This window comes from Geotrypetes seraphini, chromosome 2 (assembly GCF_902459505.1).
Source record: "Geotrypetes seraphini chromosome 2, aGeoSer1.1, whole genome shotgun sequence".
Lineage (NCBI taxonomy): Eukaryota > Metazoa > Chordata > Amphibia > Gymnophiona > Dermophiidae > Geotrypetes > Geotrypetes seraphini.
In genome coordinates, this window is record NC_047085.1 from 104,676,837 (window position 1) to 104,697,838 (window position 21,002).

The window sequence follows — 21,002 nt, forward strand, 5'->3', positions numbered from 1 at the left end:
TGGTTGCAAATGCCGAGAAAAAAATCATAAGTTCAAAGTCCAATAGCTGAACAGGCAGAAAGGCAAAAAAAGTTGATGGGAAGACAAACTCGTATGGACAGTGTCCGGACAACTTCTTCGCTCTGCAGAAAATAAAAGACTGAGGAACCGGCAGTCTTGAAGCGTCACTAAAGCTTAAACTGACAGTACCCTTTAATACTGGGCTCCGTGGATAACCTCACCCATATGTGAGAATATACTGCCTGCTTGTCCTAGGATAAAAGCTTGAACTGATTTAGATTAAGGCAATACAAATGGTATGGAATTAGAGCTAAAAGATATGAGAAGAAACTTGAAGATCTGAAAAAGTATACTTTAAGAAAGGACAGAGGAGTTAAGATACATACAGTCAAATCCTTATAATACTAGGAAGTACTTTTTCATGAAGAGGGTAGTGGATGACTGGAATATCCTCCTGGTGGAGGTAGTGGGTCAAAAATGTGTGATACACATAGAAAGAGGGTGAAATCAAGACAAAACTTACATAATCTTCATACTTTACAGGGCACAAAGAGGTGCAGGTTCAACTTTGGCTACTTTGATAGACTGGATGGACCAGACAGGTCTGTCATCATTTAATATGTTACATGTGTTCTCCTTCAAAGATGGGATATATACATTGATGTTTTAGACCTTGAAACCTCAAAATCTGTGTGCTGTGGATCACCACATTTAAATAGAAATTTTCTTAAAATAGCTCTTTGCATGTGAAGGCGATAAACATTAGAAGCCACTATTTTCACATGGGAATGCTTCTAAAATATGGGCCTTAAGAAGCTTGGAATATACAGTACAGTAAAACCTTGGTTTACGAGCATAATTCATTCCAAAAACATACTTGTAAACCAAAACACTTGTATATCAAAGTGAATTTCCCCGGGGGCGTGGCTTGGACGCGAACTCTGACGGTTGGATGAGAGAGTAGCTCCGCATAAACAAGCTATATATATAAGAATACTACCAAAAAAAATATATTTTAAAAAGAAAATAACTGAAATATATCAGAACATGACTTCAAACAAACAAAATAAATCTGATTTGGGAGCCGGAGTATCTGGAACAGGTAGCAACAAGAGGTCGAAACCAGAACCGGGTACACCCTCTAAAGTGCCGCTGCCATCAGAAAAAAATCTTGACGTTATGGAAGAACTGAGACAAATAAAAGAGATTGTCTTAGATAGTAATAAAAAACTACAAAAAGCGATTGAAGAAGCTGCAATCCTTACAAAAAGAGTAGACATGACAGAAAACAGAATTTCTACATTGGAGGATAATTCAGAACAACTAAACATAGATATGAGATACAGCAAAACCATTTGGAAAGAGGTGACAGAAATTAAAAGAAATATTGAAGATAGCCGGAATCGTGAGCGAAGGAACAATTTAAGAATTATTGGACTACCGGAAGGAGTGGAAAAAAACGATCCGATAGCCTTTCTGGAAAAATTTTTACCTAAAATATTACCATTAAAATTTAAAACAGAATTGGAAATAGAAAGAGCACATAGGATTCCAACACAAAGAAATAATACTCAAACGGGACCAAGGACTTTAATATTTAGACTTTTAAGACATCAACAAGCAATGGAAATATGTCAACTAGCCAAGGAAAACAAAAATCTAAAATGTCAAGACTCAAAAATACATATTGTACCAGACTTCGCAAAAGAAACAGCATCAAAAAGAAAACAATTCCTCGACATGAGACCCCAACTGAGATCCTTAGGAGCTAGGTTTGGTCTCCTTTATCCAGCGATAATGAAAGTTACTATAGCTAACAAAACCCAAAACTTTATGGAACCCAAAAAACTACAAGAATTTATGGACCAACTTGATCAACCAATGACAACTTAAAAACAATTGATGGCTACTTTTAATATTTATTTACTTATATATACTCATATAGTAAATAAATATTTCAATATAGAAGAAAATTGAAAACATCGGTTAAAGAATTAAAACTCTCAGGTCAACGGAAAATTTGCACGAGGACCGAATTAAAAATTTGAACAGCATACAACATTCTCAAAAGGAAGCAAAGAAGAAATAAAAATCTAAAGAAATCCACATGATTCAATTCTAGAACTTTTAAACAAGAACAGACTTACATGTAAAACTCTTAACTGGACAGAGATCCATCTTGAAATGGTGACGAAGGAAGATTTTCTCTTTGACAAAAGAATAAGGGATGTGCTGATTGGTTAGAAACTATTAGGGGCGGAGTATAGAAAGAAAACAGAGCCATCCTTCAATCATAACATGATTGGTTTAATCTGATGATTTCCTGTAAGAGGCGGAACTTCCGGTAAATTTGCGTTTCAAATACAATAGATTGCGTTTCAATAGAAAATATATACAAAAATCTCAATCTGAAACGAAAGTTTACCGGAAAAGTTTTTTGATATATTTTATGGAGTCTCTTATACCTCATAAATATTCTTCATATAAATATAAAAATATACATTACAGGAAAGCACTTTTAAACTGAACGATGACTTGTGGCTACCAGTGTTGAACACTGGTCTATGACAGACAGTTACTGCCAAAACACTACCCCAGGGTTGCTCCAGAGTACCCTCTTAACTGAGGGTTTATATTCCGTGCGATGCACCCTGACTCACTGTGGTTTGCGACGCTGTAAAAATATGAAATACAAAACTGGTAGCATTTTAATAGCCTTAAATTAAAAGTAGTGTACTCTGGTGCCATGAAAGTGAGTCTGTGTGTCCGTCCCTTTACCACAGACTTCAATTCCTGGCATCATGCTATATGGACAATACCATATCTACAAAATATTTAAAATGGATAAATTTAAAATAACAAACTCTGATACTTTGGAAAACAGTAATGGGAGAATGAATTTCTTTTGATATTAATTTTTTTTATATATATTAATTTGATTTAAAAATCTATTGATATATAAAGGAAAAAAAAAAAAAAAAAAAAAAAAATTGGTAGTAATTTAGATAATTTATTAATAGCTTGGGGGAGTTATTTAAATCTAACCTCAATCTGCGTATCCAAGTTTTCGTAATAAAAAGGGGAGGGATGGGAGGGAATAGAGGGGGGATATATAAGAAATGGATGGATAAGGGGAGGGGAAAGGATATAAAATATTTAAATTACTGGGAAAATTTTTTCTTAAAATTATTTATTGTTTACTATCTGAAAATTAAAAAAAAAAATAAAAAAAATAAATGGATTTTAAAATAATGTCCTTAAATGTTAATGGTCTAAATCATATGATAAAAAGGAAAAAAGCTTTATCATTTTTAAAGAGGCAAAATTCAGATATATGCTTCATACAAGAGACCCACCTTTCACATATTGAATCTAATAAGCTGGAAGGAGGTTGGGTCAAACATTGTTTTTTCTCATCAGCTATAGGGAAAAAGGCAGGTGTTGCTATTCTAGTTAGTAAAAAATGTTCTGCTTCATTCAAATTAAAAGCTTCAGATACTCATGGGAGATGGGTAATAGTGGAAATGAATATGGGAAATACTACCATGATGTTGATTAATATATATGCCCCTAATTCGAACCAAAATGAATTTTTTAAAACCCTTCAACAACTGATCTTACCACTAGCTACTTCAAATTTAATAGTAGCAGGGGATTTCAATGCTGTAATGGATCCTTTATTAGATAAAAACCCAAGTAGAGTTATGAAATCTATGGGATTAGAAAATTTGACACAATCTTGTGATTTAACAGATATTTGGAGAATACTTCATTTTAATGATCGGGAATTTTCCTTTTGTTCTCATGTTCACAATTCTTTTTCAAGAATAGATTATATATTTATTTCAAATCATCTAGCACAGCAAGTGACACAAGCAGCCATTGATCCTATTGTTTTATCTGATCATGGTGGAGTATGGATAAAAATTAAAATTATTGATCAAAATAATAATAGACCAATTTGGAAGTTCGATAATACATTGTTGGCTGATCCAATTTTTTGTGAAAATCTTTTAATAAAAATGAAAGAATTTTTTCAAATTAATGATAAAGATGAGATTAATAGAGAAATTTTATGGGATGCTCTTAAAGCATCAATTAGAGGACAAATAATTTCCTATTCGGCTTTTCTCAAAAAACAAAATAAAAAACAATTTTTAAATTTAGAAAAAGAGATTAAAAATTTGGAAACAAAATTAATAGAAAAATGGGAATATTCAATTCAACAAGAATTATTAAAATTAAAAATTAAATATAATGAAATCTCATCTAAAATGATTAGAAAAGAATTATTTTCTCAGCAAACATTGTATTATGGTAACTCAAATAAGTCGGGAAGAATATTAGCAAACTATCTTAAAACAAAAAAAAGAAAAACAAAATTAATAGCTATAAAAAATGAAAATGGAGACACATTTACACAAATTGAACCTATATTAAAACAATTCCTAAAATTTTATAAATCTCTTTATTCTTCCGAGACTTATAAAAATAAAGAAAAAGATGGTTTAGAATTTTTGAAAATGTTAGAGGGTCCAAAAGTTCCTGAACATATAAAACGAAGTTTAGAAGAACCAATATCAATAAAAGAATTAGGAACAGCTTTGAAATCCCTTAGAGTTGGATCCGCTCCAGGTGGTGATGGATATACAGTTGAATTTTATAAAACATTTCAAAATTTTTTACTACCCTATCTACTAAATCTTTATCAATATCAACTCAATAAAGGTTGTATTAAAGGCACTATAGCAGAATCTTTAACTATTGTTTTGCCAAAGTCCAATAAAGATCCCACTTTGGTCTCAAACTACAGACCAATATCTTTAATAAATGTAGATGGAAAATTATTAGCAAAAATACTTGCGCTAAGATTAGCTAAAGCTCTCCCCCATATAATAGGAATGCATCAAACAGGATTCGTTGCTCAAAGACATTCATCTCACAATACCAGATTAACATTCCATATGTTATATTTAACAAAGAAAATGAATGAACCTACTTTTGCAATTTCATTAGATGCAGAAAAGGCCTTTGATAGAGTAGAATGGCCTTATATGTATCAGGCAATGGAATGGTTTGGTATAGGTCCTGGATTTATACAAATGATACAAACAATGTATAGCTCCCCTTCTGCTAGATTATATATTAATAATACGTTTTCAGAAAAATTTAATCTACAGAGAGGAGTTAGACAAGGATGTCCCTTGTCCCCTTTGCTGTTCGATATTGTTTTAGAACCCTTAATATTAGCAATCCAACAAGCTAAGGAGATACAGGGTATACCTCATTCAGATAAAGAATATAAGATATCTGCTTATGCAGATGATTTATTACTATATCTGAAAAATCCAGAATCCACCATTCCATATCTACTTGAATTGATTGAGAAATTTGGAAATTTTTCAGGATATAAAATTAATTGGAATAAATCAGAGATTCTTCCACTAAATATACACTGTACAAAAGGTTTATTTGATACATTCCCTTTTGTTTGGAAGGAAGAATATATTAAATACCTTGGAATTTTGATAACAAAAACAGTAGATGAAACAATAAAAATTAATGAAAAATGTTTATTACAAAAAGTAACAGAAATGTGTGAGCAATGGAATCCTTTGCATTTATCTTGGTGGGGAAGAGTACAAACTGTAAAAATGATGATTTTACCTGTAGTATGTTACCAAATGGGGATGATACCAGCTTTCTTTCAAGATTCGTTTTATACAAAAATAAATAGGATTTTGACAAAATTTATATGGCTTAATAAAAAACCAAGAATTGCTCTAGTGTCATTACAAAAACCAATTAAGGAGGGAGGGGTAAATTTTCCCAACTTTTATAGGTATCATCAAGCCTATATCTTACGTCATGGTATGTATTGGATCCTCCCAGAACCCACAAATAATATTCCAGACTGGTTTTGGCTAGAATGGAGGCTTATGTTTCCATTACGTCTTAATCATGTAATTAGTATCAAAATGCCAAGGTTATACAAAGATCATAAAATATTTATGGATACTTGGAAAACTTTAAAATACATAAGTAATCTTACTCAAATTCCAATTAGTAAATCAACCAATCAAACTATATGGCTAAACCCCAAGATCAAGATTGGCGGTTTTAAAGTCATCTGGAAACATTGGATGATAGCAGGTATTCGTATTTTGGATGATGTGATAAAAAATGACAAATTGATGGAGTTTTCACAATTGCAACATAAATTTGGTCTTAATAAAACACAATATTTTAAATGGTTGCAATTGAAACAATCTATTCAGGAAGGGTTCCCTGAATGGAAAAACCTTGCTAAATATCACAGTTTAGAATTCTTATGTTTCCAGATGGACTCAATAGGACATAAAGCCGCACAGTGGTATAAATTAATATCTGGATTTATAAATAAAAAACCAAAAAATACTCTTAGAGACATTTGGAGCATTGAGATAAAACACCAAATTAGTGCATCTCAATGGCCACAACTTTGGTCTTGGAGGCTAAAATGTACGGTATCAGCATCTATGAGACAAACTTGGTTTTTTCTTCTTCACAGAGCATTTTGGACCCCTACACGTTTACATAGAATAGATAGCTCTAAATCCAATAGATGCTGGCACTGTCATGTTGAAATTGGGACATTAGACCATCTTTTATTCTTTTGTCCATTTATCTTATCATTTTGGAAATCAATTTGGCCCCAAATTAATAGAATATTAGAAAATCCAGTAGCCTTGACATATGATACTATATTATTTGGAACAACCATGAGAGCAAAGAGCCAAATCTCATCAAGTAATAACAAACTTTTATTTATCCTAACTGGAATAGCAATACAACAAATTACATTTAATTGGAAACAACATGATAGATTGAATTATATGTTCTGGTGGAATTCTGTATGCCATATATATAAAATGGAACTCGCTATTGCAACACATAAAGGATATATGAATAAATTTCAAAAAATATGGGGACCATTAAAAGATTTTTGCAAAGAATGATAAATTTTCTCATAAATAAAATTTGGAAAAATCTGAAGACCGTTAACAGATTTCTTTAATGGATGATTAACTTTTCCCTTGATAAACATTTGAATAGAGGGGAATGGGGTGGGTTTTTAATTCTGATTATTATATAATAATTAATATATGAATGAATTACAATTAAAAATTGATTTATGTATTAATGATTGGGAGGGAGGGAGGGAAAGGGGATTATTATATCTAATAAGAATTATATAAATTTTGATTTCTTGCATAATATTATAATTTTATATAATATTAAATTTCTAATGAAATGTTAAATTTGATATTAATATATGAGTTAATCAAGTGTGTATATTCAAATTTCTAATGAGTTTATTGAAACACTTGTTGTAACATAAGAAAATGAATAAAGATTTAAAAACTCAAAGTGAATTTCCCCATAAGAAATAATGGAAACTCAGACGATTCGTTCCACAACCTAAAAACTTTAATACAAAATACTACACATACTCGTACGTTTTTTAGAACAGTCAGTACACTCTTGCAGCGTCAGAAAGAGAGAAGAACCATCGGCTCAGTTGTGATGATGTGATGCATGTATATTGTATGTATTCGTATTGCAAGACTTTGTATGGAACAGTCAGTATACTCTTGCAGCGTCAGAGAGAGAAGAACCATCGGCTCAGTTGTGATGATGTGATGCATGTATACTGTATGTACTTGTATTGCAAGACTTTGTATGGAACAGTCAGTATACTCTTGCAGCGTCAGAGAGAGAAGAACCATCGGCTCAGTTGTGATGATGTGATGCATGTATACTGTATGTACTTGTATTGCAAGACATTGCTTGTATATCAAGTTAAAATTTAATAAAATATTTTGCTTGTCTTGCAAAACACTTGCATACCAAGTTACTTGCAATACAAGGTTTTACTGTATTTCCAAGAGATGTTTTAACTTGGGATTTCTGTATCTTTAAAAACAATGTATTCTTTGGTTTTAGATGATTTATTGCAGTGTTAAATATACTGCCTTTCTTGTTTTATGTTTGTCTTTATTTATAATTTTTTTTTAGCATTCCTATACAAAAAGATTATATATTATAAAATGCTTAGATTTCTTTTAACAAGTGTGTAATAGCAAATATAAGGCTCCTTTTACAAAGCTGCAGTAGTGGTTGCTGCTGCGGTAATTGCGCCGATGCCCATAGAGATTTAATGGGCATCGAAGCATTTGCCATACAGCAGTCACTACTGCAGCTTTGTAAGGGAGAATATCAAATTCTTGTGATACTGTAGACCAGGGGTGTCCAACCTTTTGGCTTCCCTGGGCCGCATTGTCTGAAAAAAAATTTTCTGGGGGCCGCACAAACGCTGCAGCAAGACAAAGGAGAAAGCCGGCAAGACAGTAAACACCCCGAGGCAGCAAAGGAAAACATTGCATCGCCCTTGACCGGGGCCACACAAAATACTTCATGGGGCCACATGCGGCCCTTGGGCCGCAGGTTGGACACTCCTGTTGTAGACAAATCCAACACTTTTGCTTCCTATACCAGCCATTTTCTTCCACTGAAGCTCTTCTGAGTCTCTCTTCAATGTGTAGTTTTTGTTTTATTTCTCACAGATTTGGTACCACCACAAGTGCCTACTCACCTGGGTCAAAATTATCCCCAAAAATTCTTTTAGCTGGAATCTTCAGATTTGTACTGGGAAACTGTTTCTTAAGCTAAAATAAAACACAGACTCATTAGCCTTTATTTGTGTAGTCCATGTGCATTTGTCATAATGATCCTACTTTTAAAAAAACTGCTAAAACTACTCTTCAGATTATTTCAGATAAGGCTAGCATTTTTTCAGTGCACTTCTGTGTTATTACCCTTTTCCTGCAATTTAAAAAAAGTCAAAGCCTTTATGGATTTGTGATTTAAAATTTTTTTATACTATTGTAACTATTTGAGCATTCTTGATGTGAAAAAGCAGGAGGCAGACGACGAATACAAATTACAGTACTGATGGAGCAACTGAAGACTGCTCAATTCTTACACATCAGTCTACAAAGCTTTTTGTCACAACATGGAGAAAGAGGGGGGGGGAAGAATTACACAGACTACAAAATAAATACAATTCCATTTTTGCATAAAGTGGAATAAAATTCAGCTTCAAAAAAAAGTATCAAAATAAAGCAAAAGCCACAAAAGCATCCAAAAGACAGAATTTCTGTGTTTGATCTACTGCAGTTCATATTTGTAGTGGTTAGTCTGCCTGAGGAAAATGCAGTCCAATACACATTGTTCATCCCCCAACAGCCTTGCACAGGTTTATAGTACAGCCCTAAGATGTGCTTAATGTATTCTCTCTTCCCATGGGACTTTATGCTGCAGCCTTAGTGTGTGAACAAGGCATTGCGTGAAATGTAGTCTCATACTTACTGCAGCCACTTCTGCTTACTGTACAAGATTCTTTTCTAGTGGTCTTTCTCCTAAGCCCCACACCCTCTTCCTCTCATCTAAACTTGCTCTTTATCTTACTGCTGTACTTCCTGGTCTGCTCTCTGTTACTAAGCTCTGTCTCTATTGGCCTCTCCTCTCTGTCTTCCCCCCACCCCCAACCCAGTCTGTGAGGGTTTCTTGGGTGCTTCTCCCTGAGATTCTTTTGTCTCAAACCCATTCACACTTATGGCTTATATAGTCTCGGTTAGGGCGCTGGTCTTAGACCAGAGGGCTGCCACGTGAGCAGACTGCTGGGCATGATGGACCACTGGTCTGACCCAGCAGCGGCAATTCTTTAGTTCTTACGCACATGGCTGCATCCCCAGCAAAGCGCCTGTATTTTTACCTTAAGCTACCCAAGAATCATTCAGCATTTCAATCCTGAAACTTGGAGCACCTTTTTAACTTTTACCTCATCTCTGCCCTCCCTTCATTCGTCAAATGTACAACTTCTTCTCCGGCTGCAACATTTAGGAGATTCACCAATTGTAAGTAAATCTACTTTATTTATTCAATAAATTATACTTTAAAAAATTATAAGGACTTGTCTGTGTGTACATTGGGTTTGCTAAGGTTTAACTTTTTGTTGAATATACCTCATGTCTGCTCATGTTCTACTACTACTATTAATTATTTCTATACCACTTCCATACACACACAGCGCTGCACAGAGTCAAAAATAATAAGAAAACAGTCCCTGCTCGAAAGAGCTTACAATCTAAACAGGCAAAACAGACAAACAGGATGTCATGGATACAGTCAAGGGGAACCGTCAATCAGCGGGCTGGGTTGGATGGCAAAGAAGTAGGGTTAAGGATTGAAAACTATATAAAAAATGTGGGTTTTCAGTCTGCTTTTAAACAAGGGAAGGGAAGGGGCTTGATGGACAAACTCGAGTAATTTATTCCAGGCGTAGGGGGCTATTAGATGAAAGGAACGATGTCTGGAATTGGCAGTGGAGGAGAAGGGTAACACTAAGACTGACCTATCTGAGGAATGGAGTTCTCTGGGAGATATATAAGGAGAGAGAAGTGAGGAGAGATATTAAGAGGCAGCAGAATGAACACACTTGTAGGTCAGCAATAAGATCTTGAACTGTATTCGATGGCAGGTTGCCAGAGAAGTGACTTAAAGAGAGTCACAACATCAGCGTAGTGAGGGTGGTAGAAGATGAGTTGTGCTGCAGAGTTTTGCACAGATTGTAAAGGGGAGAGGCGACACTGAGGGATACCAGTTAGGAGTATATTGCAGTAATCTAAGCGTGAGGTTACGAGAGCGTGGACAAGGGTCCGGGTAGTATGCTCAGAGAGGAAGGGGCAAATTTTGGTGATATTGAAGTTAAAAGCGACAGGTCTTAGCAGCTTGTTGGATATGCGTAGAAAATGAGAGGTCAGAATTGAAAAACACTCCAAGGTTGCGAGCAGAGGAGACTGAACAATGACAGTTCTGACTGAAGCAGCGCGGGCTATATGGCTACAGAACACACATCCTATGTGTTCACGTTTACATATGTCATCAATCCCTGATACAGCCTGATGGCAAAACATGGATTCTTTTGTGATTCTTATATGGAAATAGAACTTTTTTTTTAACACAGAGTTCTATTTTTTGGTTATTTTTGTATTTTTACTTTTTTCTGCTGTGGGTTTCATTGTATGTAAGGTACACTGCCTCCCACCCATATAGTCCGGATACTCCCTCACAGTAGGGAACCCTAGGTAGACCCCCCTATTGTTCTCTCCACCCCCTCTTACCTCCCTCTTAATTTATTTTGATCTTGGTGTACTTTACTTCTCCTTTCCCATGGACCCTTTTGTTACCATATTGTCTGTTCTGTCCTCAATATTTTAACTATGAAATATCCCCCTTTTTTTTAGATTTAGTATTGTAAACCATCTAAGGTAATCATTGTTAGACGGTATATCAAGTATGAAATAAACTTGGAAATTTGGTGTTATCTGGAGCTATATAAATAATATGATAATAGGTCCCTTTGGGAGGGGGAGGGGGCAACAGAATTATCTTTAAAGCCCTCACTCTTACAGATTTTATGGAGTCTAGTTACTGTGATTATAGGGAGCTTCTCTAAAGTCCACTCCACACATGATCAAGTAACTATAATTCAATAGTAACCCAGCATGGTCAGACTTATGGAACAGTCCTCAGTCAAGATAAATAGTAGCAAAAGGAACATTTGAGGTCGTTATAGTTTCTTCCAGGGCTTTGGGGTTGGAGTCTTAAGTCAGAAGCAATTTTTGGGTTACTGGAGTCGGAGTCTATGAAAATGTGCCAACTCCGACTCCTAAGAGTTAAATTGTATATTAGAGAATGACACGGTGACAAAATTCATCACCGTTCCCGTCCCCGCAGATAACCGCGGGAAATAATCTCATGTCATTTTCTAGTGTCTATTTCGAACTCGGTCCTTCTACACCATCATTCTTCAAAGCAAAGCTTGCGGGTCAGTGGTTGTGGCCATTCATACTCTGATTCTTCCCTCTCTCCTTAAAGAATGACATGAAGATGGTTTCCCGCGGTTATCCACGGGAACGGTGATGAATTTTGTCACCGTATCATTCTCTATTGTATATGTCATGCAAATATTATAATGCTTAAATTTCTTATTTCACAGATGATCATTTGATTAATCCATTTTTTTCAGAATATGTTTTACTTTTAGAATAGATTACGTTATCAAGGATTTTTTTTGATGATTACAAAATGTATTTTATATTTATAATAGTGAAAGTGGCAACCAGAGAATGATACGAAGACAAAGTTTGTCCCCGTCTGCACAAATTCTGTCCCTGTCCTTACCCCTCGATACAAAAGGGGACACAACCAGAAACAAAAGCGCTTATGGAGAGTCAATGTCCAAGATGAAGACTTTATTAAAACAAATAGGTAATCCACATAAAAATGTCTAGGGCCTGAGCCACTGGAAACATATGGACCCAACATAGTCCGTGTTTCAACACATTGTCTTCCTCAGAGGTCCCTATAGATCCTATTAGCAGGCTTGTAGATTAAATAATAAAGGCGATAGCTCAAACGCTGGTGTCTGTCCTCACCCCTCCCACAAACTGTCTGATCCCATCCGCATAAGCCTTGAATAGTTATGATTTAAAATTGAAATAATCTTATTAAAGTATAAAAATAAACAATATTCTGTACAACTTGTCATTTTATAAAACACAAATACAGAACAAGGATCAACAAGTCAAATTACTACAAAATGATGCATAGAAAAATCATGCTAACAGAATACCTTGGTTATACACACACACAACACAAATAGCAAATCCATAAGAGCTGACCAAAAATGTTAAACCTAAATTAAATCAAAATCCCAAGAATCCACACCTTGCATGTAGTACAACACCTATATAGATATATAAATAAAGGCGTTGGAGTCAGAGTGGAGATACCATAAATAAAGGAGTCGAAGGTTTTCTCCACAGCCCTGGTTTCTTCAGCTCATGTTCAAGAGTATATACACAACAGTTTTACCCTCCTCCTCAACTATGAGAGACTTTATTCTCCCTTGCACTCCTCTCACTCACTTTTCTAGGCTCTACAGGCAGATTTCCAGGACCCTAGAGCTGTGTTATCTGGAATAGGATCCCTTTCCCTTATGGGCTGCAAGAATACCTTCTGGGAACTGTCCACCTTAAACTTCAATGCTCCTTCCTTTCTTCTGTTTAGATTTCAGGATACCTTTAGATACCCCTTCTATTCTTTTTCTTTTCTTTTTTTTCACTCCTTGTAAGCTCAGACAGCCCTCTGGGCTTGTGCAGGGAGAAAAAGGAACCTTTAAAATGGCTGCTTCCACAATGGACCTAGAGAGATTGCTGAACCAGGTCCACTAGGTCCAAAGGACAGGTCCACTATGAGAAGACTATGAGAATTCCACTGTCTCCCCATGATTCAGTTCATTAGGAACTGGCATTGAAGAACACTGTGCCTCTCCTCTGTTATATCCTACTTGATTTGAGTTATAACTTGGAAAACATATCTGAACCTTCACATGAAAAATCCTGCATAACGCTGTGTTCTCTGGCACAACCATTTACTGCATTCTCTTACTTACTATGTTGTAGAGTTTGTCAAACTCTGTATATCGTCTGAACACAAACCATTCGTTCCTTCCCATAGTGACTATAATTTTGTAAACCTGTAGAAACAAAAAATATGGATGGCTAAGTGTTAGATACAAGCAAACAACTTCTCTTCCCAGGTTATTTTACCTGGTTGGACTTCTACCTAGCTTTATTAACTCTTCTGTGCTGCTCTGGATACCACTGTTTTACACATCACTGGGTTGGTTTTATACACTACTTTGGACAAATAACCAGGAACATAAGAACATAGGAAAGTAGATACAAATTTTTTTAAAATAAAGGTGACTTGAAATGGGTTACAAATTACTTAAAGGTATAATATACATTTATTTGAGTAACATTAAACATATCCAATCTTATTCTAAGCAAGCATTGAGCCACAGCAGCTTCTATTCAGGTGTCTCTGACTGCCCTGTGATATCATAGCTTAGTGATAGGCTAAGGTACCATCACATGGCTAGGATATCCTAAGCTCTCATGGTAGGAAATCCCCCAACTAAAAAAAAAAGCAGCTGTGGCTCAATGGGTAAAATCCCTGTGCTCATCTTCCAGAGGTCATGGGTTCGAATCCCAAACAACTCCCCCAGCATATGTTAAATCACAATAGTATCCTAAAAATTCATTATAGCAAGGTCCTCAGAAGTGCCAGTATCAGCCAAGTGTTTTCAATGGCTACAGTACTTTCGGCACTGGCCTCCTCATTGGGTCTGCTGTGAGTTCTTTCAATGTTTAAAATTTTTTGTAAAGTGCTTTATATACCAAAAAAGTGCTTATTTGCTAAAGTGCTATATTCAATAATTTAATCAGTTTTAAAAGCTCAAAGAGCTGCCCAAAGTGTGCTCAGGCTCACGCTTTTTTGGGGCATATGCTTTGGACTTGTCCCCACATCCTACAGTTTTGGCATAGACTTGGACATTATACTACATCTCTCTGGGGCAGGCGGTGGTCTCCTATGCCAAGAGCACTATTTGGGTTCATAGTTATTTGCGCACGAGACATCAGCGCGCCGACATTGGAGGGCAGACAATTCGGCACAGGACACCAGCGCACCGCAGGAAAACTTACTTTTAAAGAGCTCCGATGCGGGGTATGAGTGGGGAACCCCCCCAGTTTACTTCATACTCTTTGCACTGCCGTTGGGGGGGTTGGGGGGTGCAACCCCCCACATTATAGAGAAAACTGAACTTTTTCCTAAGGAAAAAGTTCAGTTTTCTCTATAATGTGAGGGGTTGTACCCCCCACACCAGCGCGAAGAATATGAAGTAAAGTGGGGGGGTTCCCCCCACATCCCCCCAGAGCCCTTAAGTTTTTCCACAGCACGCTGGTGTCTTGCGCCGAATTGTCGGCGCTCCAATGTCAGCGCGCTGATGTCTCACGCACTTTTGTCCTATCGCAACGCCGAAACCTAAAGGGATGGCAGCCTTTGTGGCAAGAGTGTTGCTTATGGCAAGAAAGCCATATTGACTAACTGGTTGTTACAAGACCCGTGGAGATCCTTGATGATCGTACATGCATCTTTGGAGTGGAGATGCATCTTTGGATCGTACATGCATCTTTGGGTCATTGCTTTTGTCAGACTTGGGAGCATTTCTGGATGGACCTTACTCCACGGTAGATTACTGAACTTGTGAAGATGACCACATGCCACATGAGCTATTGCTGGACTCTAATCCTATAATTATGTCATGTGGATGAATCTCTGAAGAAATAGCTCATTGGAGCACTGTTTAGTGAGAAAAAAAAAGTGTTATTTTTTTAGCAAAAAACCTAAAGCTGTGGTTTTCATGTGCTGTAATTAGCAAATAACATTGCTGCTTGGCCAGAAAACTAGTAAGTTTGGTATGCAATATGTTTGTATTGATGTACCCTGTTTATGTGTTGGCTTATTAAATGTATTTTGAGCTTAATAAAGCAAAAATAAATCCCTAAACACTATTTAAAAGATTGCATCGAGAACGTCCAAAGCCCGCCTAAGTCCCATCCAAAGAACTCACATCTATCTAAAGCCCAAACTAAGTTCAAAAGTAGACCAGCTTTTCATTTGCCTACAATTTCTGCGTTTGATGGATGCACTATGGCGCCCAAATATATGTTAATGAGTAAAAAGAAGTCCACATCGATGCCTCTCCCAGGCCACGTCCACAGTTAGGTGCAGTTTTTCCCCGAAGGGCGCCTACTTAATTGTGGATACATCTCGAAACTTGTATCCACATCCTGAAGACGTCCATCTGCCAATTATTGCTTGTTAAGACTCTTAAATCACTCATTAACCACTTAGTTTGGACACCTAATGCCTGCTTAATTTTAGGTGGAAGTTAGGTGCCCTTTATAGAATCAGGGCCTTAGTGTTTGAGGTCTCTTTTTTTGGCAAAGCAAAGCAAAAGTGAAAAATGTATCACAGTTATAGACATAGATCACAGGTGGCAGAGTCCCTCCTCGAGGACCGCAATCCAGTCGGGTTTTCAGGATTTCCCCAATGAATATGTACTGAAAGTAGTGCATGCAAATAGATCTCATGCATATTCATTGGGGAAATCCTGAAAACCCGACTGGATTGCGGCCCTCGAGGAGGGACTTTGACACCCTTGACATAGATGAACAGTAGTCTCACAAAGTAATTTATCAATCTTGATCTAAACCAGGGGTGTCCAACCTTTTGGCTTCACTGGGCCACACTGGCCGGAAAAAAATTTTCTGGGGCCGCACAAACGCTGCAGCAAGACAGAGGAGGGAGCTGGCAAGACGGTAAACACCCGGTGGCAGCAGAGGAAAACACTGCGTCGCCCTCGACCGGGGCTGCACAAAATACTTCACGGGGCCGCATGTGGCCCTTGGGCCACAGGTTGGACACCCCTGATCTAAACCAATCTGCTTCTGTGGCCAGCTTTCACAGTTTCCCCCAAGAATGGAGCTATAACCAATATGCCAACTTAAATTATTAATAATAATAATAATAATAATTTATTTCTTATATACCGCTATACCAGAAGTTCAAAAAATTAACTTATACCAGCACTGAGGATTTGTATTGTGGTACCTGGGCCTCGACAGGACATGCTCAATTTCAGGAAAAACCCCGAGTGGTTGCAAATAAAGGCTCACGACACCACAGCCACTCTCAAAGGCTAGTTCTGATTAAGTCAAAAGCAGTAGGGGGCAGTCCAAAATGTTTTTTTTTAAACCCCAACAGATTAAGTTCAGATGCATATCTTAATAACCAAGAATAGGTAGCATCAAAAGTCACTCATGTTGTATGAGTTGGTGGTTCTAGACCAGGGGTGGACAACTTTGGTCTTCAAAGGCTGCAAGCCTGTTGGGTTTTCAGGATTTCTCCAATGTAAAATGGTGGTCTGATTTGAGTTATTTAATAAATATAATGTATTTAAGTCGAAAGCCTCTCTAGTTATATTATATGCATCAAATACTTTTGGGCTAGGTAGTTTGTTTAATTGTACCCTGATTTGTAGTGTTGGAATACCAATGAATATGCACGAGATCTACTTGCATACAGTGGAGACAGTACATGCAAATAGAGCTGATGTACATTCATTGGGGAAAACCTGACTAGGTTGCAACCCTTGAGGATCAAGGTTGCGCATCCTGATCTAGAACTAAAGTTTGGTAAACAGAACCGCCTCCTGCCCCTGCCAATCAGTGGCTTTGTCATTGTTACTGCCATTCTCATCAGAGATCACGGACAGAAAGCACTTGCAACCTATAAGTATCTCTTAAAACATGTAAAACGCCTACCAAAAATATGTTCAAGCATCATTGTGAGGCCTTTGTGGGATAGCTTGGCTGTTACAACACATCTACAAACCAACTTCAGTTTGCAAAAGGTTTAACTAGGTACCAGTTAAATAATTACTCAAAAAAAGGACTGCACACTTCTTTTAGATTTCTTGCCTTTAGTTTCATATTGCCCACTTTAATAACCACAGTTACTGACTGTGAGTAGGAGTCAGAACTTCTCTACAACTTTACACAATTTGCAAGTAATTTTCACTTCTTTTTCTTTGACAACCAGGAGCAATGTGTTAAGGCGGTGTTCTTCAACCGCCGGTCCAAAGAAATTTTCTGCCAGTCCACAGGGCCAGCACGTCCATCGGGCCCAAGACAGCGTTCTTCAGCCGCCGATCCACGGTGCGATCAATGCGGCATCTTCGGGCCGACTCCCTGAGTGCTGCAGTGCACAAAGCCGTGGGAAAAGGCTCCTATGCGCGTCCCGCGCCTGAACCGGACGCTTTCTCTCTGACATCACAACATCAAGGGAAGGCTTCCAGATGAGGCGCGGGACGCGCGCAAGGAGCCACTGCCCACAGCTTTGTGCAATGCAGCACTCATAGAACCGGTCCGAAGACGTTGCGTTAATCGCACAGTGGACCGGCCCAAAGATAACACCAAGGGGGCAGGCCAGAAGGCAAGACACATGGAGGGAGAAAGACAACAACGGTAGGGGAAATGCTTTTATTTTTTTTATTTAGTGATTGATTTGTCTGGTTTTTTGTTTTTTTTTTGTGATTGATTTGTCTGTTCATGAAGAAATGCATTTGTTTCTTTTCCTCTGGGGTTGTACTTCTTGCAGTGTCTTGCATCTTAGGGTTTGTTTGTAAATATTAGTTCTTTTAGTTTTTGGTCCTGCATTTGCATGGGGTTATCTGTTTTCTGGTAGGAATGAATGTTAAAAAGCATACACTGTGCTTTATGTATTTTAATTTTGTGGTTAACCATTATGTGTTAATACAATTATATTATGTGTATATATGAAAAATGAATGGAAAAAATGGTGTTACAATTAGTACTATTATGGGGGTGGGGTCTGGGGCGGAGATTGAGTGAAGATGGGCACGACTTAGCCCAGTGTTCTTCAACTGCCGGTCCATAGGTGTCAAAAAGTTGAAGAACACTGTGTCAAGGTGCCATCTTGGAGTGCCCCAATTCACATTGCACCATCTTTAACCTCCACACTAAGTATCTCATTGCCCAGGTTTTCCAAATCATACTTACTGTGTATCTCTTCCTTTTCTCTCGATGTTCATCAGAGCTGGGGATGCTGACACTAGGACAGCTGTTCTTGGCATCCATTATGTATTATCTTTGGGCAGTGTATCAACAAGCACAAAATAGGTCTCTTTCATCTAGCAATAGAATGAACGTTCATAAGTGTTGATCCCAAAGGTGCAGTTCTTTTAGGTTATGTATATTCCATCATGTAACCTTTAGAACATGAAAGAGTAAAAAGATGAAGTCAGCCCAATTCACATAATAAAATTCAATATTGTCAGACACAATATGTGACAGTTCTACAGCTGGGCATCTCTATTTAGGTATCCCAAAGTTGTGTGATATCGAAATGCCTAATATTTACATTAGAGAACGACACAAAGACAAATTTGACCTTGTCCCTATGGGATCTCAATATCCTCATTCCGTCCCCGCAAGTTCTGTCCCATTTCTGTAGCCTCTATTTTAACCGCACATGCTTTGAACACTTACGATTCTAAAGTGTTTGAGGCTTGTACAGATAGGGCAGGGACAGGCATAGTGGTTAAAGCTACAGCCTCAGCACCCTGAAGTTGCAAGTTCAAATCCTGCGCTGCTCCTTGTCACCCAGGGCAAGTCACTACATCCTCCACTTCCCCAGGTCCATTAGATAAGACTGTGAGCCCGATGCAGCAGATGAGGAAAATGGTTGAGTACCTAATTTGTAACCCATTCTGAGCTTCTTTGGAAGGACAGGCAAAAAAAAAAAAAAAAGATAATTAGCACTAATTAGAAGTTACGTGCACAGCTTTGTAGGCACATTCTATAAATTGGTACACGTCACTTCTAGTGTGCAAATCTCAAAAAGAGAGCATGACCACAAAAGGAGCATGGGCAGATCATGGGCTTTTCTAAAAGTTAGGCAAACTGTGACCTGGATTGGCCACTGTGAAGACAGGATACTGGGCTAAATGGACCATTAGTCTGACCCAGTAAGGCTAGTCTTATGTTATAGAATATGCCCAATCCATTCACAACTTAGGCTTAGGTATTTTAGGTCTGGTTTTCCTTGGCCTAAATGGATGGGCCTAAATGTTATGCCGCATATGGCCGCTCAGCATGATTCTATATATAGCATGCCTTTTATAGAATAGCAAAGGCTCCCTGCTGGCACTTTCTAATTGTTAGCATCCTATACATTTACCTGTACAAGGGGAATATGAATGCAGGCACCTAGATGGTAGAAGTGTCCTTCAAATAAATACAAGTATGACTCGAGTTCAGTATACAAAAAGGCATTCTGACTTGAGATTCACTTGACATGTGTCAAATTGAGCAATGAAACTCATAAGTACTCATAAAAAAAAAAAAAACATCCAACATGAAATTATATTCCCAGGTCAGACTTCAGCTACCCATCCTACAGAGCTTATGAATAAAAATTTTAATTGTTCTTTGGATCATTGCCTTAAGTAAGTGACAATTCTACAAATCGCTGGAGCTAGGTCCCACTCACCTAATATCAGAAAGGCTGCTTCTTCATTCTTTAAAGGGATGGCATAAAAAATCACCATTCTCTTCTTCATTAGCCGGCAGGGTAAGGAGGAAGCGTCCACCTAGTCCCTCCTTACCCCCACCAGAAGCTCCTACCTTGCCAGGCACTGCCCACACAATGTTAGAAGGGTCACTTCTTTGCCCTTTAAAGGGCCAGCAACCAGGTGGGCCAGGCCACAGGGCCCTTTGTGCAGATCTGGGAAGGACTAAAGGTCTAAGGCAGGTATGTCAAAGTCCCTCCTCGAGGGCCGCAATCCAGTTGGGTTTTCAGGATTTCCCCAATGAATATGCATGAGATCTATTAGCATACAATGAAAGCAATGCATGCAAATAGATCTCATGCATATTCATTGTGGAAATCCTGAAAACCCGACTGGATTGCGGCCCTCGAGGAGGGACTTTGACACTCTTGATCTAAGGAATTGAGGGACTGCAAAAGACTAAGAAATATTGAGAAAATGTAACTAACCATATTAAACATGGTCTTCCAGTATCTCTGAACTCTTTAGCTTTTACATGAAAACATAATAGCAACCTTACTGGATCAGACCAATGGTCCATCTAGCCCAGTAGCCTGTGTTCACGGTGGCTAATCAAGATCACTAACACCTGGCAAAAACCTTTAGTAGCAAAATTCCACGCTACATTACAGTATAAATGAAGCTTAAATGAAATAAAAATAGAAGAGTCTACACACTACACCATAATCAATGATCATACAACCCTGATCTTAACCTTAATTCTCATCCAAGGATTTTCACGTCAATTTGTCCAACATGATATGGCAGCTATTTACAAGTCTATGGCTGATGGCCAGAAGAAGCCTGTCAAGTCTACACTTAAACCAAGATCACAATCCCAGTAGACCTTAAT

At 37.6% G+C, this 21,002-nt stretch overlaps 1 protein-coding gene across 1 annotated transcript in view; it reads right to left on the bottom strand.

Annotated features, from left to right (window-relative positions):
* LOC117355193 (serine/threonine-protein kinase Sgk3) overlaps positions 1–21,002 on the bottom strand; it is a 160,040-nt gene that overhangs the window by 101,272 nt on the left and 37,766 nt on the right. Inside the window, exons 2-4 of the mRNA XM_033933363.1 lie at positions 18,600–18,809; positions 13,562–13,645; positions 8,636–8,708 (exon numbers count right to left, since the gene is read on the bottom strand). Coding sequence (XP_033789254.1) covers positions 8,636–8,708; positions 13,562–13,645; positions 18,600–18,677 — 235 coding nt within the window. The 5' untranslated portion in view covers positions 18,678–18,809. The remainder of the gene's footprint in view (positions 1–8,635; positions 8,709–13,561; positions 13,646–18,599; positions 18,810–21,002) is intronic.